Raw genomic sequence first — 27,977 nt, 5'->3', positions numbered from 1 at the left:
ATGAACTGTCAGACAATCATAAAGTCCACGAAGAAGCAGGTGGGCTGGCTCACCAAGTCCCAGAAACGTCTGAGAACAGCCAGTCACAAGTGCTCGCCGAACGGCCTGGTCATCTGACAGAGACTGGAAGCCTGTAAAAGGGAGTTATACTTTATTTATCAGCCCCCAATGAAGTGAGACACAGGCAGAAAATACCATGCCAGGAGCTGAGACACTGGCTGGGTTTGGAGTGTGTGTGTCGTCACATGAGAATGGTTCTTGGGCTGGGGCCATCTTGCATTTTCAACACGAGGACTAAGAGGTGGTGTTCTACCCACGGCTACTGTATGTGCTACTGTATGTCCTCAGTCCTTAGAGGGAAACAGTGCTGATCTGTAAATGTCCCCCCACACCGCTGTACCCCTACACCTGGTCCACTATCAGCTATGCCCCATACAGGTTTCTATGCCCGAGCTCAAAGAGGACATTGGGAGGTGCTGGTAAGCAAGAGAGGCTCTTGGATTCCTTCTATTTGTCGGGATTAGGGGCAGTCTAACCAGAGGCTGGGGTAGGAAAGAATACCTTTAAGTCACCTCCCAACACACACACACACACACACACACACAGAGAGAGAGAGAGAGAGAGAGAGAGAGAGAGAGAGAGAGAGAGAGAGAGAGAGAGAGAGAGAAGTAAGGACTATAGGATTCTTTGAAACAGAAAATAAAATTGCCAAGATAACAACAGCCCCAGCGACTTGGAGCTGCTTCACAGAAGCATGGAGCCAGCAGCCTGGAGTCTTTTCACATGCCAGAGTCATTCAAATTCGCTTAGCATGCTTTCTGCTGACAGGGAGCTGCAGCCAAGATTTCAGGAATAGTACGCTTTCCTGAGAGGTGTGAAAAGAGCCTCGCTGGGTTTGCAGCAGACGCTGGCATGGGCATCCCAGTCCCGCCGGGATGTGGGACTTGCTCTTGGGAGCATAGAATCTGGACAGGGCTCGGGGGGCAGAATCTTTTCTGTCTCACTGCAGCATCCTAGGGGAGGCCAACGCCTCTCCTGGGTTTCAGGTTGATCTGTCTAAGTCAGTGGTTCTCAACCTCAGGGTCACATATCAGATGTCCTGCATATCAGATATTTACATTACAGTTTGCAACCATAGCAAAATTGCAGTTATGGTTGGGGTCACCACAAGATGAGGAATTGTAGTAAATTGTAGTAAAGGGTTGCAGCATTAGGAAGGTCGAGAACCATTGATCTCAGTGCAGTATGGTTAAGGCTGGTTTGAGGAGGAAGTCAGGTGTATAGGAAGAATGGACAAACAACAGACAGGGTTACTGTAATCTCTTTAAAAAGCATGCGAAAGATTACAAGGCAAAAGTCTTTCTTTCTCTGAATCCTCTTTTGTTGCTAAATTCCTTTTTTTAATTATAACTATTAATGCACATTAATTATACAAACTAGTGTCCTCCGCTACAATTTTCACGCGTGAATAGAGCACACTTTTTGATCATGGCCACTCTCCTTCCTTTTTTTTTAAGCCCTTTGCCTTGCCCTTGCTCCCTGTATCCTCCAGTTTTCCCATGAACGCAGAAGATCGAAGCTGAACCCAAACCAGGAAAGGGAAAGAATCGTGACTGTGACCATCCATAACTTAGTACTTACCCCAAGGCGCCGGCACGACAGGTAGAATTCATGAATATGAAAGGAAGACTTGGGTGGGGAAGCGTAGGTCCTGAAAAAAGGAGGGCCATGGAGGCAGGAGGGTGAAGAAGGACTTGGGGCCCCGGCTTGGTTCGTCTCTCCTCTCAGAATGCCAGGGTGTGTATCCAACACCTGGAACCTCCAAGCTTCCCGGCAAGTTACCGCCTAATCTCATATTCCTGGCTAACAGCACCTTCGGGTTCACAGGTTTCAGGCTGGTGAACTCTACTTTCAAGACAGAGTGCTTTCGTTTGCAGAGCTGGTAACTGCCTCCTTCAGTGAGGGTGTGAAAAGTCTCAGTACAGGTGGCTACACTGTTGTTTTACAGTGGCTATGCTTTAAACTACTGGCCACCGACCGTTAAAGCTGTAGCCTGGCGGGGTGGGGAGTTCTGTTCTCCCAGACAATGGCTCTGTGGCTGCCGCTAAAGGTAGTTCTCACTAAATATCTGTCATTCGAATAAAACTTGAGATTCAAAGGCTAGGGTGAAAAACCTGCGAGCTCAGAGAGTTAGGACAGCAACGGGCTAGCTTTCTGTCTTTGCTGGCGACCAAGAAGCCGCTCCCTTCCACACCACCCCAACTAACCCCGCCCCCTAGCAAGCTCCTCCCCGCTACTTCCCTGTCCACCACTTGCTAACCCCACCTCTCTGAGCCCAGGTTATTTTGATTGAATGAACGCAAATGCAACACATCTTTGTATAGTTAACAAATGCAGCGCGAACAAATGTAACACAGCTTTGCCTGGATAAACCAATGTTCCACAACAGTATACATGGAAGAGCATGGTTATAGTGCCACCATGAACATTGCCTATGTGTTCCATAGGTTCTAAGCAGTTCTCATAGTGTCTTACCCCATTAAATCCTTCTAAGAAACCTTGGAATACAGGAAGTATCTTTACCCCTAAGAAAACTTGCCTATGGTCACATAAGTAGCACATGGCAGAGTCAAGGGCCTCATCAACCATGCCGTACCACCTCATTCATGTCAGATGCTTAGGACAATGCCTGGCTGCTGACACATATTCAAAGGCAGGGACTAGGAAGAGAGACAACAAGAGCAGAAACTAGTATGACGGTGTAGACGCAGAGGCCAGATGGGGGCTTGGCGAGGAATAACTTGTCCAATGTCTCTCACCCAGCAAGTGAGAGAATTGGTATTTGAACCCAGATTTCAAAGCTTGTGATGGGGATTGGCTCACAATGAGCCCTCAGTAAGTTTTAATTCTTGGTGCTTATTTTTAATCTTTGTGTACATAAAAGTCTCAAAGTAGTGTAGGAGGCAGAAGGTTTGTTAATGAGTATCTGGTCCAACGCTTTAGAAAGTGAGTCTTAGCCAATTTTGCTCTAAGTGGGTCTTCATGGAGTTGGAGTCTTTGGGTTGCAGCCAGCATGGGGGTACTGAACAAGCTTCTCAAGTGATTTTGATGCGGCCTCAACTCGCAGGAAACATTGGATTGAGGTAGAGACCACTTAAACCCAGAGGCACCAGCCCTAGAGCGGGAAAGCTGAGATCGCACTGGGAAAGGTCTTTTGTTCTTTGAAGGAGTCAGGGGGGACCCTAAGAACCCAGGGCCCTGACTGGAAACATCAGAAAGTAATGCATGATTCCAGCTCGTTTGCACCTGCAACCTCCACTGGCTCCCCTCAACACTCCAAATGTTGCATTAATCACAGAGAAGGAAAATTAATTTTAGGAGAATTTCACCACAGTGCCTCCAAGGAGCATCGTAAGAATTTTGCAGTTTGTGAGGCTGCACACCCCTCTGCTAGTGTATAAGGATCATGGAGGACTGATTCGGGGTGTGCAGGGCGGGCATGGGGGTGGGGGGTGGACGGACAATTTTGTACTTCCCCCCATAACCTGTCAGGTGATTTGGCCTGGTTTCTGGAACAAAAAGAGAACACGGTGACCTGGCATCTCTGAAACTTCCTGAGAAGTGTAATGGCCTGGAACCTTGGACATGGGCCCAGGCCACCTCATGCAATAGCCCAGTTCTAGCTACTCAAGGTTTATCTAAATTAGGCTTTGCTACTGAGCCAGGCAGAGGAACGTGCCAGATCAGCCTTTAATTATGCCCCTTTGGTAACGATAGTGATGGCAAAATGAGTTAGACAGAAAGACAAACAGACACTATAGTACACATTCAGGCTGTTGGGAATCTGGACACAGTTATGAATGTGCACATTAAGGATGACCTTCCTTCTTCCCGCCAGCCCTCCAGTCCTGTGGTTTGTGTGCTATGCAGATCATGTTTGACGTCACAGAATCGGATGTTATTTAAATTCAATTATTGGAAGGTGAAGTCCTTCTCTCTAGTAGCAGTTGAGTAAATTTAGAAGCTGTTAGGGGGAATAGGTGCATTTGTCTTATACCAGTTAAATTATAGGGAGAGAAGCAGGGCAGTGGTGAAATAATTACCAGGATAATGAATGTTGCCGTTTGGACGGCTTGGGCTCGTCTGCTCGGGTTCGTCGGCTTCCCTTCTTTGTCCCTTTGAGCATTCCTTTCGTTTTGTTTTTGAGATGATGAGCAGATAGAGTAGGACACTTACCATGAAGATGGAAGTAGATTATATGTGTGAGGCTTTGTGTGTCCGCATCTGTGTGCTTCTGAGGGTAAGTGGCTGGGATGAGAATAGAAATTGAAATAATTTTGTAGGTTAATTGGATTCCATATAGATAACTCTGGCTTATTGGGCTTTGACTCTCCTTTACTCTCTTCGTTAGATAAAATTATCTCACAACAATTCAAAATTCCTCTCTGCTATTATTGGCATGCTGTTGGTCCCTTGAAGCCAAGATTTGTCCTTAGATCCATTGAGAAAAGCACGGCCTGTCTGGGAAGGGAGTATGGATGGGTGGTGGGGCTAACAGACCCTCTTCAGAAAACAGAGCTGCTCATACACTGTCTCCTACAGAATGCACAGAATTCAGAATGGCTTGTCTGTGAACCATGATGGATTTTCAGGTCTTGGGCTATCTTTGGAGGTCATCACCCTCCCTTCCCTTCATCCTTCACAGTCGGCTGGCAAGGAGGCCATCATGAAGAGTCATTTTTGTCTTGCTCCCGATGCCAGAATACATTGACTCCCACAGTCTGGAGAATGAGGAAATGATTGCCTGCTGTCCTGATGGAAGAAGACACTGGGATTTTCCAGGTTATCCTAGCTTTGTTCTTCTGTTCATTAACCCCTATTTGGGTTTTGTCTCTTCCTCTCTCAGTCTTTTTCCACAAACCTGGAAGATGACGATACCAGCAACTGATCGATATTGTAGACCCATGATGTTGTTTGGGGCCCATGATATTGTTTGTTACGCCTATAGTCAGAGGTGTGTGTGAGTGTATGTGTGAGTGTGAGTGTGTGTGTGTGTGTGTGTGTGTGTGTGTGTGTGTGTGTGTGTGTGTTATTGATAGTCCTCACTGTTTGCTGGTCCCAGAATGTGAGGGCTTCAAGGAGTGACAGAAAACAGTGCCTGACTTTCCCTGTCAGCTACTTGTCATCAGAAACGCTACCTAGGTCAGACACTAGGAAGTCTCTACCTTCTTTGGCATCTCCATGTCCCCAACACACACACACACACACACACACACACACACACACACACAATCCCTATGACCTAATTCTTACCCCTATACCCATCCCTCCCTATCACAATACAGAGTTCTAGCCTGGAGGGGAAACTCTGACTTTAAAGTTTAGGTCCTGTGGTTTTTCATAGCAGAACAGCCACAAGACCACCAAACTTTCCTTTACTAATATAGACTCTCAGATCAAGATTTAGTGGGCTATTCTGCTTATGAGAATCTTTGTCTCTTAACTCTTTCTCAGCAAATGTCTCCTCCCTACTAAGGTTGGAAGCATGAGGGAAGAGTGGAGAGGAAGTGAGATTCTATTTTGACCTGTCCCCCACCACACATACATCAATGAATAGCCAATGACTGTGGCCCAGAACTGACTTCAGAGATGGAGATGCAGGAAAGGGGACTAGGGTGCATGTCCTTGCGCTTAGGTGTCAATGGGGATCCAATAAGTTCATCTCTCTTATCAGGGCAGGAAAGTTAAGGGTCTTCAAGACAGGCTGTTGTGGGTGGGAGACGAGACAAAGGCAACACTGTTGTACCAGTGTGGAAGAAGATGATTTGGGTAACTGAGGTAGTCTGATGAACAGAACTAGTTCAGAGCCCAACTCTTCCATTCTCATGGGCATGTAACAAACTCTCTTCATTGGTTATCTTCACTCGTGAAGTGGGAGCAATCATTACTAACCTCAGTGTGCTGAGGTGGCAGACAGCATCACATCTACAGACCTGCTCTACAGACAGTGAAGAGAGCAGTATAGAAAAGAAGAAGAAATGAAGGAAGGAAATTCATATTTGAAGGAGGTGGGAAAATGGTATGATAAGCAAGTTTGCAACCCCCCCTTGTAATCCTTCCATATTGGCCTCCAGTTAAGCCAAGTGAGTGCCGACTTGCTCCCTTGCTCCCCTGGTTTCACAGATGAGGCAATTTGTTTTGATAAAAATCTCCCTGAAGCTCTCCTGGTGTTTTATCCGGATCTCAGCCCTTCGATAACTCTCCCTTCACCTTCATGCTCAGCTCACAACTGCTTTTTTTCCCCCATATTTCACCTAGAAAATGGGGTTGGCGAATCAGAAGTGAAGTTTGCAAGATTTTCAGATAGGTCTTGGTTCTCGTCTAACTTGGTCCACCAACATTCGACAAGGCTGATGGCCCCTTGTCTTAGCACACTTTGTATTCTTCCTCAGCTTTCAGAATGCCATGTTCTCTGACCTGGCTAGCCTTCTCCCCTCAGCCTCTTCTGCTGGTTCCCAACATCTTCTGACTTTTAAACATGGTCGTTCACTGGGATCAGACCTGGTGCCCCTCCTTTTCTGACGTAGGCTGACCCCCTTGGTTACCTCATCTAAGTGGTGGATTTGAACACCACCTCACTGCTGATGAGTCTCATGCTCCTAGCTGGTCTCAGCCCCGGATGTCAGGCTAGTGCACATTGCAGTTCTTCTTGTGCATTCCCACTCTATAGCTGATGGCCTCTCATGGTTGATCCTTTCAAAAGCGGGCCCCCACTCTTCACTCCAAGACCCACTCTTTTCAGTCTCAATTCCACTAGAAGCAACTCTCCGGTTCCTTCCAATGCTCAAGTCAAAATTAGCATTGGCCTCTACTTTCCTGTCTGGCTCACATACCACATCTAATCCACCCACTGACCTCAACATGCATTTCTCCAAATATGCATCTGGATTTTGTATTTCTTCAGTTTTGTGTTGATACCATGTGGTCTGAAACACATTCCTCCTCTACCTGGATTATGGCAGTGGCCTTCTATCTCGAGCTTCTGCTTTATTCCCCTCTAGTCTGTCTCCAGTAGAGAAGCCAGTTAGATCATGTCCTTTGAAGGAGACAAGAGGAAGGGCTTAGAGACCAAGAAAGTCTCCATAATCTCTCGCTCAAAACATGCAAGACTACCCATCTCATCCTTGAATGCCAAGCCCTTATGATGGTCCATAACCCTTGCCTCACCCCTTTCCCCACTGTTCACCCCATTTTGACCTCTTCTATTCTCCTTCCTCTCACTTACTCAATCCTAACACACCCACATCTTTGATTCTCCTGAAATATGTCCGTCACATTTCTGCCTTGGAACCTTTGCACTCAATCTTCCTGGTTCTCAGATTGCTCGGTCCCATCTATCCACATGGCTTATTCCTTTGCCTGCCTCACATCTTAATAAATACCTTTCTTTAGAGGGCTTCTGTAGCTATTGGTTATGGAATACAGTGACTTTCGTAGTTGCTCTGACAAAATACAAGAATTTTACTTGATTCTAGATCCACTCAAGTGGGAGACCAAGATGAGCCACCAGGGAGTTCCAGGGAATCCGGTCCATTATAGCAGGGATGGCAGAGCAGTGGGAACGTGAAGCATCTGGTCACACTGCTTCCAAAGGCAGTAAGCAGAGAGAGATAAATGCTCATACTCAGCTCCTTTCTCAGACACTCTGGGCCCCAAGCTGTTGGGGTACTGCCACCTACACTCAGGATGGGTCTTCCCTCAAGTTAAGCAGTTCTGGAAACGACTTCATAAGCACACCCAGAGGTGTGTTTCCATGGTGATTCTAAAAGCAGTCAACTTGACAATGAAGATTATCGCCACACCATCCTATTTAGAATTTCAGTCTGCCTTGTCCTCCTCCGTCATCTCTTTTCCCTTTCCGTGACTATTTTCTCCCCAGCACATGACAGCATATCTTAGGCAGACACAATGGACTTGTTTATCAGATTTATTGTCTTTCTCTACCGGGGAACTTTATGCCTACCATCTAGAAGATGAAACATAGTACATAAATACTGAATGGACAAAGGAATGGGCATACGCAGCTTAGAGGGGTCGACAAGTTGATCAAGGTCACACAGACTGCCAGAGCCTAGATAAAGCCAAGACTGTCTAGGAGGAGAGCCAAGCTCTTAATCACCATGAGTCTCGATAAAGGAAAATAACTATAAACTGTGCCCTAAGGCTGGTGTTTTACTGTTTCCTTGTTTTGGCATTCCAGAACAGCGTACTCCAGCCCAGCATGGGGCTGTCTTTGCCACAAGATGCTGTATATATTTCTTCCTGCTCAGTGGCAGGGATGCCTGGCTATGGGTGAGTGGGAAAAAAAGGCAGTCTTAGGCTTACCTGGCGTTGCCATAGCAACTGGGTAACCTAAGGACTCTTGAAGCCAGACCTTCAGACTGAAAGAGGCAAAAAATGAAACAAGCCCAAGAACAAACACAAAAATCTGTGAATGGAGAAACAGTCGTGGCTACCAACTGCCCCATTGGTAGAAGAATCTTTGTCCTTTTCTTCATCCCTCCCACCAAGTTAGTCACAGCCGCAGCTAGAAAACTACCTTGTCCTGATTCCTGCCTGTGACACAGTGTCAACCCAAGAGACTTGGGTTCTTCTCTTGTCTAGCGTCTCCAAACTAAACGTCCCCCAAGTATTCCCAGTGTCTTGTAGTAACACCAGGACATTTCTGGACTGGGAATCTAGAACACCACATCCTGATTCCTGTCCCAGAAGGACAGACTTCCCCTAGAATGTTCTTTAATCTTAACTTCTCTCTGTGACCCAGCTGAGCCTTTTCTTAAGTCTCTTGTCCTGTCTTACCCATTTGTCTGATCTTAGCATGACAGTGTAGATGTAATCAACCATCTTATTAAATAAGAAACACAGAACCAATGCAAAGATGAAAGTCAAGAGATTAGAGCTAAGAGCCTTACGCGTCTGCTGCAGCTAGCCTCTTCAGCCAAGAGAGACCTACTTCCTGTGTATTGTCTTTATATAGACTTTCTGTTCTGCCTTCTCATTGGTTGTAAACCCAACCACATGACCACCTCATCACTGCCTGTTTGTACAGACCTCCAGATTTTCTATGGTTGGTATTGAGATTAAAAGCGTGTGTCTCCAATGCTGGCTGTATCCTTGACCACACAGAGATCTACCTAGCTCTGTCTACCAAGTGCTGGGATTAAAGGCATGCGCCACGAATGCCCAACTCTGCTATGACTTGCTATTAGCTCTGACCCCCAGGCAACTTTATTTATTAACATACAAATAAAATCACATTTCAGTACAAATAAAATATCACCATACGACAGTAGAAAAAACAGAATTGTAATAGAAAAAAAACCCTGAAGTCTTAAAGAAATATGAGTTAAAACTAATTTAGCAAGAGGGCTTACTTATGCTGGGGACTGTCAAGCACTTAGCATGCTTCATCTCATTTGGTCCTTTAAGGAGGTAAGAGTCATCTGTACTTGGAAGGTAAATACACAGAGCATCACAAAGGTTGCCTCCATTTGCTTAGCTAGTAATGGGTGAAGAGGCATCCAAAACCAAAGTGCTTGATTTCTAAAATACATTTTCTTAACCACTCCCAAACACTTCACCCCTTGGAGGACCAGTTTCTTCCTTGTCCCAAAGCCCTGAGATCACTGAGGAAGTATCTGGTCCCTTTGTGTTTAGTGAGCCTCTTTGATCATTGGAGTTTGCTCCACTCTGAAGAGAAGTTGATTATAAGCTTCCCCACTGAAGGGGGCGGGGGTGCCTCAGAAGCTGAGCTAGAGGGTTTTTTGTTCTTCCCCACACCCTGGAGCCTGTCCACACCTTAGGGCACACCTTTCCTGGGCATCTCCAGTTTGCCTAGTGACTGGGGTAATGCTGAAACTAGGTATTGGCCTAAATCTCAGAGGATATGAAAATGATGCAGTACCAGACTGTGCGTGATGAAGCAGGAGAGGAGACATGGTTGCAGCTGGCCGCCACGGGAGATTTGGCTGAGGGGTCTGAGGTGGGCCAGAAATACCCCCCTCTCCTCCAGGGAAGGAGACAGAGAGAGACTCACAGCACAGACTTCAGTGTGGCAAAGCTCAGTGGCTGATGCTGGTCAGAAAGCCATGGCCTCTCGTGTTCCCCATGTCACTGACTGGTTCTACGACATTGTGTTGTTGTTGTTGTTGTTGTTGTTGTTGTTGTTGTTGTTGTTGTTGTTCTTCTTCTTCTTCTTCTTCTTCTTCTTCTTCTTCTTCTTCTTCTTCTTCTTCTTCTTCTTCTTTCTCCTCCTCCTCCTCTTCTTATTCTTATTCTTATTCTTATTCTTAAAGACAGGATTTCTCTGTGTAGCCCTGGCTGTCCTGAAACACACTCTGTAGACCAGGCTGGCCTCAAATTCACAGTGATCCAGTGGCTCTGCCTCCCGAGTACTGGGATTAAAGGCATGTGGCGGCGCTGCCACCACCGCCGCCCAGCAATCTACCTTACTTTTGAGACATCTCTCGGTAAGACTTGGAACTTGCCATTGTTAAGCTAGGTCACCTAATTAGTGAGCCTCAAGGACCCCCCTGTCCCTGCCTCCCAAGTTCCGGGATTCAAGCACGCGCCGCTAAGCTCAGCCTTCTATGTGAGTGTTGAGGAGCAAACCTCAGGTCCTCATCCGTGTGCACCAAAGCACTTTACCATGTGAACTGAGCTATTGCTCTAGCCCCCACCGCCCCTCCCCCTCCATTTTAGCTTTTAATGGAGTCTACTGTGAAGAGCATCTTCATTAAGTTTAACATGATCCCGTTTGGGCTGCCAGTTATTTCTATCTTATTGTTCCCGAAGACGCGTGGGTACAACCAGAAGGACCCAGGCTAAGTTGGCATTTTACCCTAATCAGTAAAAGGACTGTGACCTTCGCGTCCTGAGGTACATAAAATATATACATACATGCATACATACATACATATATATATATATACATACATACATATTAAGCAATCAGCATAGCACTTGCACAAACGCTAAGTTTAAAAGAACTCTGTGGATTTTTTTTTCATTAAAATCTAACATTGCTTTATTCATCAGACAAATACGTTTTTAAAAGAGTTTTGGTACCCTGTTTACTAATATCCAGTCTGCCTTTGGGGTTGTCCAGTGTACATGTGGGGGAATTAAGGAGTTGCTTCAGGGGAAACACCTCAGCTCTGGCCTCTTGGCCCCTGAGCCAGGCACTGGGGCCAGCCTGGGCCAAACACCCTTCCTCTATAGATAGGTATGAGACTGTTCAAAGGACTCTAGTGAGACCCAGAGGTCCCCATACAGAGCCAAGGCGGAGAGCGGAGACTGTATTATCAGCTGCTTCCAGCCAGGAGCTTCTTCGTACCTCTTCTCCTAGCTGCGGCTCGGGAAACAAGGGGTGCAGGCCTGCTGTCACTTCGTTTCATTGCCAGCGACCGGAAGTAATGTCTTTTACCTGATCGGCGACTTGACATGGCTGCTTAACAACCCGATTAATCAAGCCTAGCTCATCCTGTTAGAATTAATGAGCCTAGGACATGCTGCCGTGAATAATGAGGGCTTTGCCCCTCCCCCAGCACCTCGCTCCACTCACCCCCTCCCATTTCCTTCTCATAGCCACAGCACAGACACTCAGCACCTCAGGGAGTTTTGCCCCATGCACCGTGGGGCCAGCAATGTGTACAACTCCTGCCTCCTCTTCGCAGACAGGCATCACAGAACCCGAGACCGGCTATGTCCCAGAGCAGTAAAACCTCTTGCTCATCACACAAATAAGCCCAGGATCAGCGGCCAAAGTCAGATAGATTATTGTCTAATGGTACTGAATGCTAGGGATGCAAAGTTGTGCAAAATTCTGCCCTGTGAGGGAGTGAGTCACGGTGCAATGACCTGGAGACTAATTGGGAAGTGCTGTGAAATGGGATTGGGAAAGGCCACAGCCCAGAGAAGCTGTCAGTTCCTGAAGAGCAGCATGGGGAACTAGGTGATGGATGGTTTGTGGTGCTGAGTACCCAAGTTTCTCTGCTACCCAGGAAAGTCATTGCACACAGGTGCGTGGGCTTCCAGGTACTGCAAAAATTGCTAGGCTAACAAGATGAATATGGTTAGCCTGGCGGTGGTGGCACACTTTTAATCTCGGCGCTTAGGAGACAGAGTCAGGCAGCTCTCTGTGAGTCTGAAGCCAGCCTGGTCTAAAGAGCTAGTCTCAGGAAACCAGAGCTACATAAAGAAACCCTGTCTCAAAACAAACAAACAAACAAACAAACAAACAAATAAATAAATTAATTAATTAAAAAAAATTAACATGGTTCCTATTCTCATAGAGTGGGCAATGCAGGAGCCTAGAATAAGATTTGGCTTATTTTTTTCATTTAGTCATTCAAAAGGTTGCCAGGCACCTTGTAGGGCTTGGCATCAGGGAGAAGATGTACGAAGATGTAAACCTCACCCCTGCCTCCCTTTGGAGGGCAGATAGGTACATGACTAGATCCTTGTGGGCATGTGTTGAGTGATGTGCTAAATTCACCCAGCGGAAAGTCCTCTCAGGTTAGAGTACCAATCTCCATCTGGAGAAGGATGGATGACCCCCTGCGGGAACTGGCATCAGAGCCGTCTGAAAAACAAAATTAACCATTTGAGTAGACTGAGAACAAAAAGACCCCTCCACGAGCCAAGACTAAGGCTTTGTTTGAGTATAGGAGCTGAAATGAAAGGGAAAGATGATCCCAGAAATCATAAGAAGGAGATGGCTGGTTCTGGAGTCAACAGTGACGAATGTGACTAAATATGCAGACAGGTGCACTCAGAGGCCAGGAGACCCTGGGCTTGTTCGCTCACGCTTGAGAACAAGGCACCGTTTCTGAAATGACAAAACATTCAAAGAAGCAGGGAAGTGGTTCGAGCAGCCTTATCCCAAACTTAGTATCTCAGGGCTCAGGGCCGAGGACGGGTCCTTGGACAGGACTCAGACAGAGGAGCTGGATCTGAAATGAGTGACCCGGCCCAGAAGCAAAGAGAGCAAAGGAAGAGTAAGACGCAAGAGCAAAGCCCCCGAGTAAGGTCAAAAGGAATGCAGAGCCCAGATGTTAAGGTCCCTAGGAAGGTGAGTGTAAGACCTGAGTCAATGGGGGGGGGGGGGGTTAATGAGCAAAGAGGGTGGATGGGGAGCTGGGAAGGAGAAAGAGGGTGAGAAAGAGAGAGCAAAAAAGGGAAATGGAAGCCGGGCAGTGGTGGTGGCGCACGCCTTTAATCCCAGCACTCGGGAGGCAGAGGCAGGCGGATCTCTGTGAGTTCGAGGCCAGCCTGGTCTACAGAGCGAGTTCCAGGACAGGCATCAAAACTACACAGAGAAACCCTGTCTTGAAAAAACAAAAACAAACAAACAAAAAAGTTCAAACACATGAACAGGAAGAGAGAGAGAGAGAGAAAGAAAGAAAAAAGAAAGGGAGAGCGAGGAAAGACTAGCCGGTGAGGTTCACAGAGGCACTTTGGGGCCACCATATCAGGTGACAAGAGACAAGAGGTTCCAGTCGTGGCTATCTGAAGTGTCACAGGCAGCTCTAGAGAATGAGCCACACTCTACAGTTCAGTTACAAGGGGTTTCCCATCCTGACACCATCTAGCTTGGCCAGATTTGTTTCCCAGCTTCCAATGCTCCTAAGCTGGTCTTTTGTCCTTAGCCCCAAAGTTGGCTGGAGCAACCCAGGCCTTCGGCAAGGACACTGGCCAGCCTCCAAGATCCCCAGGATTCAGGCCTGACCTACATTTCTTTTCCACTCAGGGGCCCAGCACGGAAAGCATCACTGAGAGGACCAGTGTCTTTGCAGGAGAACGCAAGGGCTCAAGTTCCGAGTCCTATGGCCTATAGGCATCTCTCTGCACTCGGTCAAAGTGACCCGTGTGACATACTTTTAACCTGTGACAATCAGGCTACCGAGAAGTTTTAGAGAAAGATTCCCTGTAGAGCTGAGAATAGTCTGTATGGGGTCCTGGGTTCAGTCACCAGCACTACCAAAAATACAAATGCTATCAAATTCCCTCATCTGTAGCTAGCTGGTGACAGAGGTGGCGGTCCTGTTCTCAGTCTGTGTTCCCCAAATCACTCCTGTCTCCTGCAGCAGATATCTGTCATTTGTCTCTCCTCTCTAGCCCTGTGGGTATTTTGGTTTGGTTGAGTTTCTAAAGAGAAACTTGAGGCGCCTACCACCCACCATTGAACTACAGAAGGTGTCCATGGACATCCTAGGTCTTAAGCAGCTTAGGAAGCATTGTTTTGTGCCGTACCAGGAAGGAGGGATGACTCAGAATTGGTAGTTTAGCTGACTAGAGCTACTTGGCTTCTAGGATAAGAACAGCGGAGCCCAGGCCTCTTCAGTAGACTCCGGTGCCTCCAGACAGAGCTGTGGCTTGGATGGAGTAGGCTTATCTGGCTTATCAGAGTGAACCAGATCAGGATTTCGGTATCCATCTGCCTATCCATCACCCGCCGGACTGGGGCTCCAGGCTCACCATAGTCCCTCTTTTTCCCCCACAGGGAGAGCTGCTAAGCCCGTGCCGCTGTGACGGTTCAGTGAAATGTACCCACCAGCCATGTCTCATCAAGTGGATCAGTGAGAGGGGCTGCTGGAGCTGTGAGCTGTGTTACTACAAGTACCATGTCATCGCCATAAGCACAAAGAATCCTCTACAGGTAAATCCAGGGCTTCCCAGCCTGAGGTTCCCTCGTGACCTGCTTCATGGGAGGGAAATTGCTGAACCTCAGGCTCAAGGCAGCTTGCAGGAGAGGATGAAAGGTGTTCTTTTCCCTTAAGTCTAGACAAGAAGGGGAGGCCTGGGCAGAGAGAGACATATATGATATACGTGGAAAGAGGTCAGGGGAGATGGATGGAAGAGACGGAATAAGATAACAGATGGGTTAATGAGAAGAGGAAAGGAGGAAGGAAGGAATGGGGGAGGAGGAAAGAGGAAGGACCAGAAAGACAGGAAGGGAGGGAGGGAAGAAAAGAGAAAGTCAAAGACAAAGAGAACAGGTAGTTGGGGGTACATGGCGGGAAAGGTGAGGTTCAAGTTAAAGCCAAGGGCTTGAGAGGAAGCTGTGCAGACGAGACGGCTCAGTGGTGTTTTTCAGACTTTGATGTGCTTGTGATTTACTTAGAGTCTTACAGAGTGGATTTCAGTTCAGTTCAGGGCCTGGGAGCCTACATTGTTGACAAGCTACCGGGGCTACTCCTGCTGGCCCACAGACCACACTTTCTGTGACAAGGGACAGTGTGGGAAGGAATGGAGAAGAAGCAGAAAAGAGGGGCAAAGAAAATGGAGGAGGGGGGTGTACAATAAGGAAGAAGGAACCGTGACGTCATAGTAACAAAAGGCTACCGTGAGCGGTAAGGGAAAGCCAAGCCAGAGCTGGAGTAGGGACCTGTCAATCAGATTGGCAGAACTCAGGGCTCTCTCTGCCCACTCTCTCCTCCCCTCCGCTGACATAGCCATCTTCACCCCAATTGCTGACAGGTCCTGTGCCAATCAGCCACATCAAGCAGTTGACCAGTGAAGATTGTATGTACACACACACACACACACACACACACACACACACACACACACACACACACAGCATTCTGCTTCTGCAAATACCTCCACATACACGTCATCAGCCAAGCAGCCATGTAATCAATTAGCCAGCGAGACAGTGAGGATGGAGCCCACAGATGCCTGACGTTTTCCCTCTTCTGTGAGTGGGGCAGAGTCAACCTTGCAAATCCAGGAGGGTTGGGAGCGGATGATTGTAGTAGGGTCTCTGCACTGAGGAGCACCTAAAAACGTGGAGTTGCCCTGTGGCATTCCCCATGGAGGAACTCTCAGGGAATTCGTGGGAGGGAAGCGTCAAATTCCCAGGCATCTCAGCCTCTTGATGGGGACCCCCCTCCCAACTGCTGGTTCCATCTTCAGCCCGTTCGTTCATTCGTCTCAGATCTCAGATCCTGAAACATCTTAAAATAGCAGCGCCAAGCAACAGCTGATTCCACGTCCTCAGGGTGCAGTGGAGGTCTGAGTGCATTAACCCACCCCTCGCTTTACAGCTGACTCAGGCCTCAGGAAAGGTCAGATCCAAAAATCTATGAACTCACCCCAAGACACCCCCATCTTGGTTCCACCTTTGACTCATATAATGAAAAAATCATTCAGGTATAGCTTTCCTCTTGGCGTAAAGAAAGGTTATTTTGAGTCTGCATCGGGTAAGCAAATGGCAGCGCTGGCAATATTGGCCTGTTCATCTATTTCCGAGTTACTCCGCTGACTTCAATTATGAGTTTCTAGGCACAGGGGACCCCTCTGATTCTGTTGATCCTGGAAATGCAGTAGTGCGCGCTCAGTAAATGCCAGTTCATTTTTCTGTCTAGAAACAGTTGGGACTCGAAGGTGTGCTGTGTGGTTGTGTCCTAAATTGTTCCAAGCGTGTGTCCTGGGCTTCTCTAAGTGTCATGACTGCCTGCTCTGCTACAAGTGGCCACCGTCTGTGCAAAAAGCCCAGCTGAACGATCTGCAGTAGAGGCTGGAGCAGGCAGACCTGACTAGAGGCCAACAGAGCTATGGATAGGGTTCCGCCATCCTAGCTGGGAGGTACCTTTCCATATATCTTGGCTCTCTCAGCTCCTGGTTTGTGTCCCAGGAGAAGATGTAAGAAAAATAGCTCAAGTCTTCACTATAGGGAATTATATTAGTGACATTCTCAAAGTAAGGCTTGTAGCTAGAGTTTTCCTGCCTTGCCCACAGTCAGGACAAATCTCTCTCACCCGCCAGTCCCACTGCCGCTCAGACCCAACCAAGTAAACACAGAGACTTATATTGCTTACAAACTGTATGGCCATGGCAGGCTTCTTGCTAACTGTTCTTATATCTTAAACTAATCCATTTCTATAAATCTATACCTTGCCCACATGGCTCGTGGCTTACCAGCATCTTCACATGCTGCTTGTCATGATGGCGGCTGGCAGTGTCTCTCTGACTCAGCCTTCCACTTCCCAGAATTCTCTTCTCTGCTTGTCCCGCCTATCCTTCCTGCCTGGCTACTGGCCAATCAGTGTTTTATTTACTAATCAATTAGAGCAAACATATTTGACATACAGAACATCCCACAGCAAAGGCTTATATCTAGAATACCTACTAATAAAGGGGGTCATAGCCTAGTGAGTCTCATTGACTGCTCCCCACATTGTTATTGATACTGCTGAATGGCAACTTCATTAATTCTATCTTCCTGTGGTTTTAGTTAACCATGGCCCACTGCCACCAAAAAAATATTAAAAGGAAAACGCTATAAAAAAATTAAAACGTTTAATTGCATATTGTTTGGAGTAGGGTGAGAAGATGTCATGACTTCCTGCTCCATCCTACCCAGGACATGAACTGTCCCTTTGTTCCTCCATTCAAGCTGTCTATGCTGTTTACCCATTGGTTACTTAGGAGCCATCGTGGCTATCAGATCAACAGGCATGAGTCACGACATATTTGGATATAGGGTCTACTACTGTCCGAGGCTTCAGGTATCTACTGGAGGCCTTAGAATGCATTCCCCTTGAATGAAGGAAGACTATGATATATTAACAAACATGTAATTACTGCTTGTTAAGTGTCAGTTCATATACGTTATCAGATTTTATCCTGGAAACAAGTCAATGAAGTGAGGGGCTATTATTACCGGATGCACGGGTTTAGACAACGGAGGCACAGAGGGACTTGGGAACTTGCTGGAGACTGTGCAGCTCTGAAGCAGAGGAGCAGGTTGCTGTCTGCAACAGGAATTCCTGGGGCCAGGCAACTATCCCCTAATGTAATATCCAGGCACACGTACACACATAGGCTCACCCCTGCCTTGACAAGTTTATCTGTGTCTTTACTGAAACAGTAAAGAATGCCCTTTATGCCCTGGCTTCACATTTAACACTCCTAACATAAAATATAGGATGGACCAATTAACTGCATCTCTACAGAAGGGAAAATTGACAGTCATTGTGATTTACTAACTTCTTATTCACACCCAACAAGTTTGGGGACACAGCTCCACCAGAATCGGGTCCTCTGACTCCTTACTTGCTGCCCCTTCCTGGCACCCCGACCTTGTCCCTTCGCTCCCAGGTGCTGCAGGACTAGAGTTCCCAGAGGATATGGGGGTCAGAACCTCGTTGAGAATGAGATTCCGGTGTTCCGGGTGTTTGGTGGCAGCAGAGCTTGGTACCACTGATGCCCTTCCCCTCTCCAAGCCCTCCTGTCAGATCTCAGAGCTCTCTCTGCTCCTCAGCTCTCTCGTTGAGGTCCCTCCTATACACTTCCATGGAGCCTCTCACAGAACAAGAAAGAGTTCTTGGACACAGCACCTCGTTCCCCCACTTCATCACGCTCACTCTGGTCAGGGGCCCATTCGGTGGCTTAGGAACAGAAGGAGGATTATTGGGACGAAGAGGACTTTTCTATGCCTCTGTATCTTTGGGATGATGAAGGAGCAGGAGAAGGAGGGGATGCCTAAAGGGTAGAAACAAAATACTCATTAGGAACTCTCTTCTAGACAGCGCGGGGTTGGCCGTGGAAAAGGCATTTATTGTACATGAGGGACGTCTATATGATAGGACTGTCTTCTGGAAAATGCCTTTGTTATGTGTAACCCTAGGCTAGGACAGTACTGGAAAATTGAAAGGGCTAAGTCTCTGTAATGGGATGCTATCTGTGTAATTAAATGTTAAGGCCCATGTCCTACATCTGGACTAAAAGTGAAGTGTTTTCCAATACTTACTGTCCCTTGGAGGTGAAGGACACTAGCCCACTAGGACATGTGGCTCTGGCAGGCCTTGCCTTTCTCTCCGCTTCCCTTTGTCTCGATCAAACCATTAGATGACATTCCTAAAGCTAGCTCCCATGGTCTAGTCCCTTATTTGGCCTCTTCCTCCTCCTGAGGCTGACTATCAAGGTCCAGCTATCAAAGTATTGAAGTCCAGCAGACAGAAGCCCCCTCTGGATCACCTAATTAACATGCCCAGTTAAAATGAAACGCCTCATCCTAACATGGGGTTTCCCCTTGTACGTTTAAAATCTGCCATTTTCCTACGTGCCGTGTCTGTCTCCTCTCTATCCAGAGGCAGTTCTTTGTCCTCTGGGACAAAGGTCCCTGCCCCTTTTCCCTTGTGCCCTTCTCCCTCATCCTCTGTCCCCTTTCCCACCTCATCCTAGCCCATTCTAAGACAGACCTCCCCCTTTTTTCCTCTTAAAAATCACACCTGTAAGGTCATTTGCTGCTGCTTTCTGCCTGAGTCAGAAAGCAGTCACTTTAAGCCCACTTAATAAAGGATCTCTGTGAAAACAGGTGTTTGGGTGTGGTTTGTGCCTAATCTGGGGTCCAGGAGGAAGCCTCCACTGGGGGGACTCCTTCAGAAGACCACTGGCCTACCCGATCCAAGCCAATGATGGCAGAGAGCGGGGGTCCCTGTTGGCAGGCGGAAGGTACTGTGCTTCTCCTCTGTGTTTAGGCCACAGTGATTCTTGGGAATGTTCCCTGAAGGATATTATGCAGATCCATGACAGATTGCATATGTAAATTATTAGTTATGTACCCCCAAGGCTGTGGGTACCACAGGGCAAGGGTCCTGTCCAGTCTTGTCTAGCGCTTTAGCTCCAGCACCTAGCATAGTGGCCAGGTACATAGAAACAATCAATACTTATTAAGTGAAACAAGCCCTAAACTAAAATCCTACTCAAGGCTGCTGGGCAGTGGTGGCGCACGCCTTTAATCCCAGCACTCCAGAGGCAGAGCCAGGCGGATCTCTGTGAGTTCGAGGCCAGCCTGGACTACAGAGTGAGTTCCAGGAAAGGTGCAAAGCTACACAGAGAAACCCTGTCTCAAAAAACAAAACAAAAACAAAAATAAAACAACAACAACAAAAAAATCCTACTCAAGGCTAATTTAGCACATTGCTCCATAGATAAAGCATATAATCATAAGTTCCACAGACAAAACTCACCCACACTTCAGCCTCCAACTCAATACTGCCATAAGTACACTGCTTTTTCTTTGAAAAAGAAAGAGTTAAAATGCAATCAGTATAGTGTGAGCTGGGTTTTTTTTCCTTACGCCCACTTCCCATGTCCTCTCCTCTGTCAAACTGTTGGTCTCTGACACGCGTATTAAATGGCGTGCAAGGTGAAATAAAACAAAACAGTCAAAGAGAGACCCGTGCCCTCTTGGCACCTATTAGTGAGCAAATCAACCGTGTTGCTGAAAGGAATATTCTTGCACCGGAACAACACCCACACCAGCTCTTTGTTTGCCTTCTCGCCTTCGGATTTCTATGTCTGTGAAAGTCAAGGGTCTCCTCCTCAGCCATGCCTACCCAGAGCCCCCTCCTGACAATGATGTCTGATCATTTTATATGACGTGGGTTCCCTCTGCATCAAAAACAGAATATGAAACTGCACAGTTGTTCTCCAAGTGGGGAAGCGCCCTGGTTTAAGCTCTTCCAATGAGCTGCTGAAGCAGTAGAGTGTGGGAACAGGATCCAGGCACTCAAGCAGCTAATCTGCCGCTCTCTCTCCTCCCCAGTGGCAGGCCATATCCCTGACGGTCATCGAGAAGGTTCAGATTGCTGCCGCCATCTTGGGTTCTCTCTTCCTCATCGCCAGTATCTCTTGGCTCATCTGGTCAACCTTCAGTCCCTCAGCAAAATGGCAGCGCCAAGACCTCCTCTTCCAGATCTGCTATGGGATGTATGGCTTCATGGACGTGGTGTGCATAGGTGGGTCTGGGGTCTTGGCTCCATGAGGAGAAATGAGCTACATGGTAAGGAAATGGGATGATCCCTCAGGATCCCTTCTACTTGGAGGCCAAGCAGAGACGCACTGGGCAAGACCCATGATCTAGGGTGAGACTATAACTTAGGCATAAGAGATGGCTGGGAAAGGGGAGGGGGGCCGGACAAAGAAGATCAAGTGAAATCACTTCCAAACAAATATTATCTTGCCCACTTGAAGACAAGGATGAGGCTTGCCTCTGGGGTAAAGAAGGTCATTTGGTGAATTCATCTGCCTTAGGCAGGGAGTGGAAGGCTTCTCAGCTGCACACCCTATAACGTGGCATGTCTATATAGTAAAATACCCAGAAGCAGTCATTCTCAGAACTGCCTTTCTGTTCTGATTTTCTGTACGGACATACATGTGGGTGGATCACATGTGAATGAAGGTTTACACATACATGCTCATATAAGTGTGCACGCGCACAGCACATGTGTTTGTGGAAAGGGAGGCCAGAAGACAACTTGGGGTGTTATCCTCCGGTACTTCCCACCTTTAATTTGTGGTCTCTCATTGTCCTGGAACTTGCCCGTGTAGGCTGGATGATCTGGCCAGTGGGCTGGCTCCAAGGCTCTACCTCTGTCTGCCTCCCCGCTCACCGTTTCTGGAATCACGGGTATGCTACCACCCCTGGCTCTTCACAGACTCTGGGAATCAGAACTTAGTTCCCCACACTTGTGCAGTAAGCCTGAGCCATCTCTCTGGCCCCGGCCTTTTCTTCTTCTAGAAGCCTATTCCAGTGCCCCAGATTTCTCCAATCTAGTGGTTTGTACTGTATGTGTAGGACTGGGGTTCCACACAGCTCCAGGAGCCACATTTGGGAGTAGGAAATAGAACTCTGTTCTGAAGCCTCGGCCCTCCTTCACCATGGACTTTGGGGCTTTTTATTCATCTGGGTAAGAGTGTGTTTAAAAAGCATCAGTGTTTTAGGAAAAAGTTAGGACCCACTGTTTCAGTTCCCACTTCTTTCCTATCTAATCCTCAAGTCAGTGGTGCTCCTCTTTTCCACCACAGTTGGTGGAGGGTTGGGTTCCTTTTGTTTCAACAGATGATTGTGGCTGTTGACTGCAAAGGTTTTCTGTTGTGTGATAATTTATTTGCGTTCTGAGTCAGAGGTGGAGCTAGCCACTGGTTAACCATAGAGGTCTGGAGGTCTGTACAGAGAGGAAATGGAAGTGATAAGGCAGGATGGAGACAGAATCTCGGACCTTTTTTTTTTTTTTTTGGTTTTTCGAGACAGGGTTTCTCTGTGTAGCTTTGCGCCTTTCCTGGGACTCACTCTGTAGCCCAGGCTGGCCTCGAACTCACAGAGATCCGCCTGGCTCTGCCTCCCGAGTGCTGGGATTAAAGGCGTGCGCCACCACCGCCCGGCTAGAATCTCGGACCTTTTGGTCAGAGGAATGGAAGAGGTAGGAACCGACTGTGGCTGCCCCCTGCTTCTCTGATCTCTCGGGTTTTTACCCCTATATTATTAGTAAGATTAATTAGGTTTATGCTTCAGTTTGCTCCATGCAAATGAGGGGGTGGAAATGGCTCTGGTTGTTCTGAATGAAGCATGCTGAAACACTGTCTATACATCCTCATCTGGGACTCTTGTGGCCCTAGTCACAGTACTGGGGGCATGAAAGGAACGCACTGTTCTTCTCCAACAGTGGCATGTCACATCAAATATGCGCCCCTGCTCTGTGTGACAGGATAACATCTCCTTGTTATAATTTGGCTGAGATGATGGTGATGTGAATTTCTTTGGGGTCACTTAATATTAGAAACTGAAAAGACCTAGAGACTATCCTACTGATCACAGAAGCCATGGCTGATCACAGGAATGCCAGACCTTATGGGTTTATCTAAGCCAATGTATTCTGTCTCTCTGTGCTAACTAATTCGGTAGATCAACCCTGGGGACAAAGGTTATTTTTCTTATTTTTTTCAAATTGTGAAATCTTGAAAGGTGCATCGTAGGCTAACTCAGCAGGAAAATAGGACCTATGGTTCAATGCTTTCCCAGGACAGGCTGCCTGGCCATAAAGAATGCTGGGAAGTGAAATAAAGCAGAGAGTGCCCTGTGACCGAGACAAGGAAACGGTGTGTGTGTGTGTGTGTGTGTGTGTGTGTGTGTGTGTGTGTGTGTGTGTGATGGACAGCAGTGGGGCGCCATAAGCGGATCCTTGTGGTAGTTGTGATGCTGGTGGCTATAAAGGTGACATTTGGTATCAGTTGCTCTTCCTCTGCAGTACTGTCCCCAGTAGTATGGGTAACAAGGGTGGGTGTAAAAATATAGGGCTTTCCGAAGGGAGAATCAAACAGAAGCTGCAATATTCACCAGAGATGTTTTTATTTTTGGTCTCTACTAGTCACTCAGCTTCACTAGAAAGCAAACTTGGCATCTGTCTAAGGAGTGCGAGACGGCAACTCAGCTCACTTCTGTCGGAGAATCCTCACCACGTCCCACTACCACATGCTTCTGGGTCCAGGCTCATCCCTGGGCTCAAAAGCAAAAGGAGATCCACAATGTCATCTTAGGGTTGACCTGAGCATAGTTTTCAGATCCCCTGGAAATATTGATTGAAAAAAAAAAATGTTGAGTAAAAGAACTCATATCCAACAGGTCCAAACTACTTGTATTAAGCAATGCAGAACCTGGATAAAAAATATATTGCCAGGAGAAAAGAAAATAAGTCCAGGCCAGGGTTGGCTCAAAGGGGCTAAGGGAAGAGTCTAATCATCGGCTGCTGTAAGCTTCTGGATTTTCTGTTTTTGAAACACCAGCAACAATTTGTGCACTAACACTGCTAAATAGCCATGGATAGTAAAGATGGGCGAGAGCATTGAACGGGTAGTTCTTTATGTATGGATCTTTACAAATATATTTGCTTCTCTATTGGAGTAGTATGGTGAGGGTAGTGTGAGAGTTCAGGATGGTAGGGACACTCTGGAGAGATTCCACTGGAAGCCAAGAGCAAACATTGTCTGTTTACTGCTGGTGAAACCAAGTCTGTCTCATTCGTAGCTATAGCCACCCAGCTGGCTTTTAGGAGCATCGGTAATCACTGGGAAAACCCAGAGTAATGATTCTTTCCAAGAATGGTCTTTAGTTCTCATCAAAAGATTTTGCCTGAGGTGGCTGCCAGGGTCTCCAGGTTCCCCATCGGATGCAGCATATCTCCAGGGTTGAGGCCAATGACCGTGGATGTGAGCACCTCAATGGGTAATGTATTATTTCATGATGCAAACTGTCCCCAAAGATCAGGCACCTCTCGGTTTAGAGTCTTCTGGTCCTAGACTAGCGCTTCTCGACATGTGGGTTGCAACCCCCTTGACAAGCCTCTATCACCAAAACATACCTACATTACAATTCGTAATGGTAGCAAAATTAAAGTTATGAAGTAACAGTGAAGATAATTTTATGGTTGAGGGGTCACCACAGCATGAGGAATTGTATTAAAGGGTCACAGCATTAGGGAGGTTAAGAACCACTGGCCTAGACCAGTGCATGCTATGAAAATCAAATGGAAGTTAATGAGAACACAACAAACCACCAAACCCCTTGAAAGAAGGTACAACAGCTTTTCGATGATGAGAGGGGTGAGCACTGTGATCCCTATTTCACAGGTTCATGAAGGCCCGGGACAGCTGTGCTCCAGGTCACACAGCTAAGCACACAGTGGAGCTGAGGAGAGGACCAAGAACATCTGGCTCCAGTTCCAGGGCACTTTCTATGGCCTGTTTTTTTTTTTCTAAAGGTTTATTTAGTCATGTATTTTATGTGTATGGATACTTTGTATGTATATCTGTACACCAGAAGATGACATCAGACAGTTGTGAGCTGCCATGTGGTTGCTGGGAATTGAACTCAGGACCCTTGGAAGAGTAGTGAGTGCTCTTGACCACTGAGCCACCTCTTCAGCCCCTCTATGGCCTATTTTATCTCTGATTGCTCTATATGGAATTATACTTACCAGCTAGGAATGACCCCTAACCTAGCAATATCATAACATGGCAGACTTCAAAGGAGGCAGAAATTAGCCCAGCCATAACCATCGCAACAATCAGAAGTTCGTTGGGCCACATCTGTTCCAGTCTTGTGTTTGGAACTCAGGTGGTCAGCCATTGATGTATCTTTTAAAAAGTCAGCGCTGTTTTTATGCTAATGGAGAAAGGGACTTTAGAAATTAGGATGAAATTTCAATAGTCTGTCTACCTGTGATATTCTCTGGAGAAGGGTATTTTAGGTTAGGTAAATCAATTTTTTTTTTTTTTTTCGTTTTTCGAGACAGGGTTTCTCTGTGTAGCTTTGTGCCTTTCCTGGGACTCCACTTGGTAGCCCAGGCTGGCCTCGAACTCACAGAGATCCACCTGGCTCTGCCTCCAGAGTGCTGGGATTAAAGGCATGCGCCACCACCGCCCGGCTTGGTTAGGTAAATCTAATTCTACTGCCTGACGTGAACTTGGGAAATCTATTCATTCATACACAAACATTGAGAGAGCACTGAACACACACACTCAAACACAAGAGGCACTGACCGGTTCTGGTGGATCTTACATCTCATAGAGGGAAATGATCGTTGACTGACTGTCGCGTCTGCCTCGACCAGCAAGGAAGACGCAACACCAGGCTCTTCTCCAAGCAGTTTATTCAGGAACCTTGAGACAATCTTCTGACCCCGGGGAGAGCCAACCCACAACCTAAATAGCCTCTGGGTAGCCTACCCCAGTCTGCCACGTGGGTACTGCGGATAGGTCCAGGTGCGCGGAAGCAAGCCAGATCCTAGCCTTAGCCAAATAAGGAGTTGTTTATCTCAGAGAGCACTCACCGTCGGGAGGGTGGAAGGCGGAAGCCAGCGCCATCTTTGAGGCGCGGTTGCACACAGCTCTCTACAGTTGACACTCAGAAATCGGAGTTGGTGCTGGGGTCTGAATACGGACACAAGTCCCTGGAAGGGGGACCAAGTCAAAGGGCTTGGAATGGCTGTATCTGTTAGTTCAATAGCATCTACTGGCTGCCTTGTTCTTCCCCAAAGTCAAGAACCATAAGAGAGAGATGAATGAGACATATCTGTCCAAGAGTTCAGACTCCAAGCACAGGATAACTTACTATGACAGGGTCCCTATCAGAGGCAAAGAGAAAGACAGGACAGAGCAGAGAGGAAGGAACTCTCTTGAAGACCCCAAGACACTCGTTGAAAGAACCTTACCCTTAAGCTGGTTATAAGAGAGAGGTCAAAGTTTGTCCAAAAGAGGGAGAAGAATATTCTAGGCAAAGGGACTCATCTGTGTAGAAACACAGAATGAACAAGGTATGCTTATGAAACTGAGTGGGTTTATATGGTTCAGTGGCAAAGAACCAGAGCAGGAGGTTGACGACGAGCGATAAGTTTGGGGAAGTTGGCAGAGGCCAAATCCCACAGGGCCATAAGTCATCTGCTGAGAACTGTGACACTACTCCACTGAGGATGGGAAGCAATGCCAGAATTTTACATAGCGAAGTCTGATTAGACATACATTTTTAAACCTATAAATCTAACACCTATGGGAAACATAGGTCAGAGATGGGCCGACTGGAAGCAGAAGAGATTGGCTGAGATAATGCTTATAATAACCAGGGCAGGAAACAGAGACGCAGCACAGGCATGGCAGGAAAGAGATAGAGACGACCTGGGGAGTCACCCAGCCTGTGGAATGGATGGGATGAGTGGTTAAGAGCACTCATTGCTCGTCTAAAGGTCCTGAGTTCAATTCCCAGCAAAACAAAAGGGGCCCAAGGGTACGCTTTGGCAAAGATAACCAAAACAAAAAGACCATCGCAAGCTGAAAGTCTCAGCAGAGGGGCAAAGGCTGTCTCTAAACCAAGGGCTTGTATCAAGAGAAACAAGTCATTGTACACCACAGAGATGAGTGCCAGGGAAAGTGGATCAGGGTCTTGGAGAGGGTGAGGGGGGAAAGACCTTTCATAGCACACAGGTGGTTCCTCTGAACTGTGACATAGAGGAAGATGTTGGAGGCATTGGGCCAGTCCTGCAAGGATTGGTGGCTGATTGGAAGAAGGGAGATGATAAGGAAAGGTAAGTCCATGCCCAAGATTCTGCTGAAAGTTGGGTCAGATTTGAAACAGATTTGGAGGTCCACAGGAAGAGCTGAAGCTGTGGGGTTTCCCGAGTTAATGTGGGAGGGATGCTCAGAGAAGAGGTGGCCTAGGGACATAGGACAGGTGACATTAAACATTTAAGGAACCAATGGAGACAAAATGGGAAGAACAGGAGAAACTGAGTCTCTGATGTCAGAGTGGTGGCATCTGGACCAACAGGAGTGACAAGATGGAATGGTCTGGGACCCACGGCCACATCTCTCTGTTTCTTACTAACTTTGCATCCTTATATGAACTGCACCCCGTCCCCCTGCTCCCTGTTCATCCTCTGTGAAGAACAGCATCACTAGAGGCTGGTTGAGAGGACCCAGAGGGCTCATGTAGATGGTAGCTCCTCAGAACTATCAGTGCCCAGGAGAGGAGACACTTGATCAGCGTGCAGTCCCCTTCAAGTGGGCAGTGAGCAAAGGTTGGCCAGCTGTACCACAATCTGAATTCAGTCACGGCTGAGACAGAGACGGAGCCTGAACCCGGCTTCCTTGTACGATCTGCTCTTATTTTGAGCAGCATCTTTTCTTGGAGGTTCATGGTTCCACACTCACCTCCCTTCGCCAAGATCTGATTATACCTGATGGCCTCATTCCACCTGTCTCCTCTTCAGTCATCTCTCTAATGACGCTGTCTTCTGTTGCTGAAGTTGACAGAACCTTCCAGCAAACAAATGGGGCATTCTCTGCTCCAGTGGGTCACATTATTAGGACTTAACAAGAGAAAATTAATTAAGAGCTTTGGCACCAAACGTAATTTTTAATCATTCCACAGACCTAAGAGATTGACCATCAAAAAGTCAATTCTAAAGTCAACACTGCAAAAATGAGGATGTCACCCTTGTCGCGTGTATTTGTCACTTGTGAGTGGAGTGCGGTCAGGGAAAGAAGAAGAGAGGTCACTTCCAAACCTTTAACAATAGAATATCAGAGCAGCTGTTAGGTGTACAAACAGCTGTTGTCATAGTTTCTTCTCGGTG

The 27,977-nt window shown here is 47.2% G+C and overlaps 1 protein-coding gene across 1 annotated transcript in view; it reads left to right on the top strand.

Annotated features, from left to right (window-relative positions):
• Marchf4 (membrane associated ring-CH-type finger 4) overlaps nucleotides 1-27,977 on the top strand; it is a 122,297-nt gene that overhangs the window by 83,330 nt on the left and 10,990 nt on the right. The window contains exons 2-3 of the mRNA XM_052749816.1: nucleotides 14,564-14,719; nucleotides 20,618-20,810. Coding sequence (XP_052605776.1) covers nucleotides 14,564-14,719; nucleotides 20,618-20,810 — 349 coding nt within the window. The remainder of the gene's footprint in view (nucleotides 1-14,563; nucleotides 14,720-20,617; nucleotides 20,811-27,977) is intronic.

The sequence above is a fragment of the Peromyscus californicus genome, unplaced genomic scaffold (genome assembly GCF_007827085.1).
Source record: "Peromyscus californicus insignis strain IS unplaced genomic scaffold, ASM782708v3 Scaffold_21__1_contigs__length_65335640, whole genome shotgun sequence".
In the NCBI taxonomy this organism is placed as follows: Eukaryota; Metazoa; Chordata; class Mammalia; order Rodentia; family Cricetidae; genus Peromyscus; species Peromyscus californicus.
This window is presented reverse-complemented; position numbering and strand designations above follow the sequence as displayed.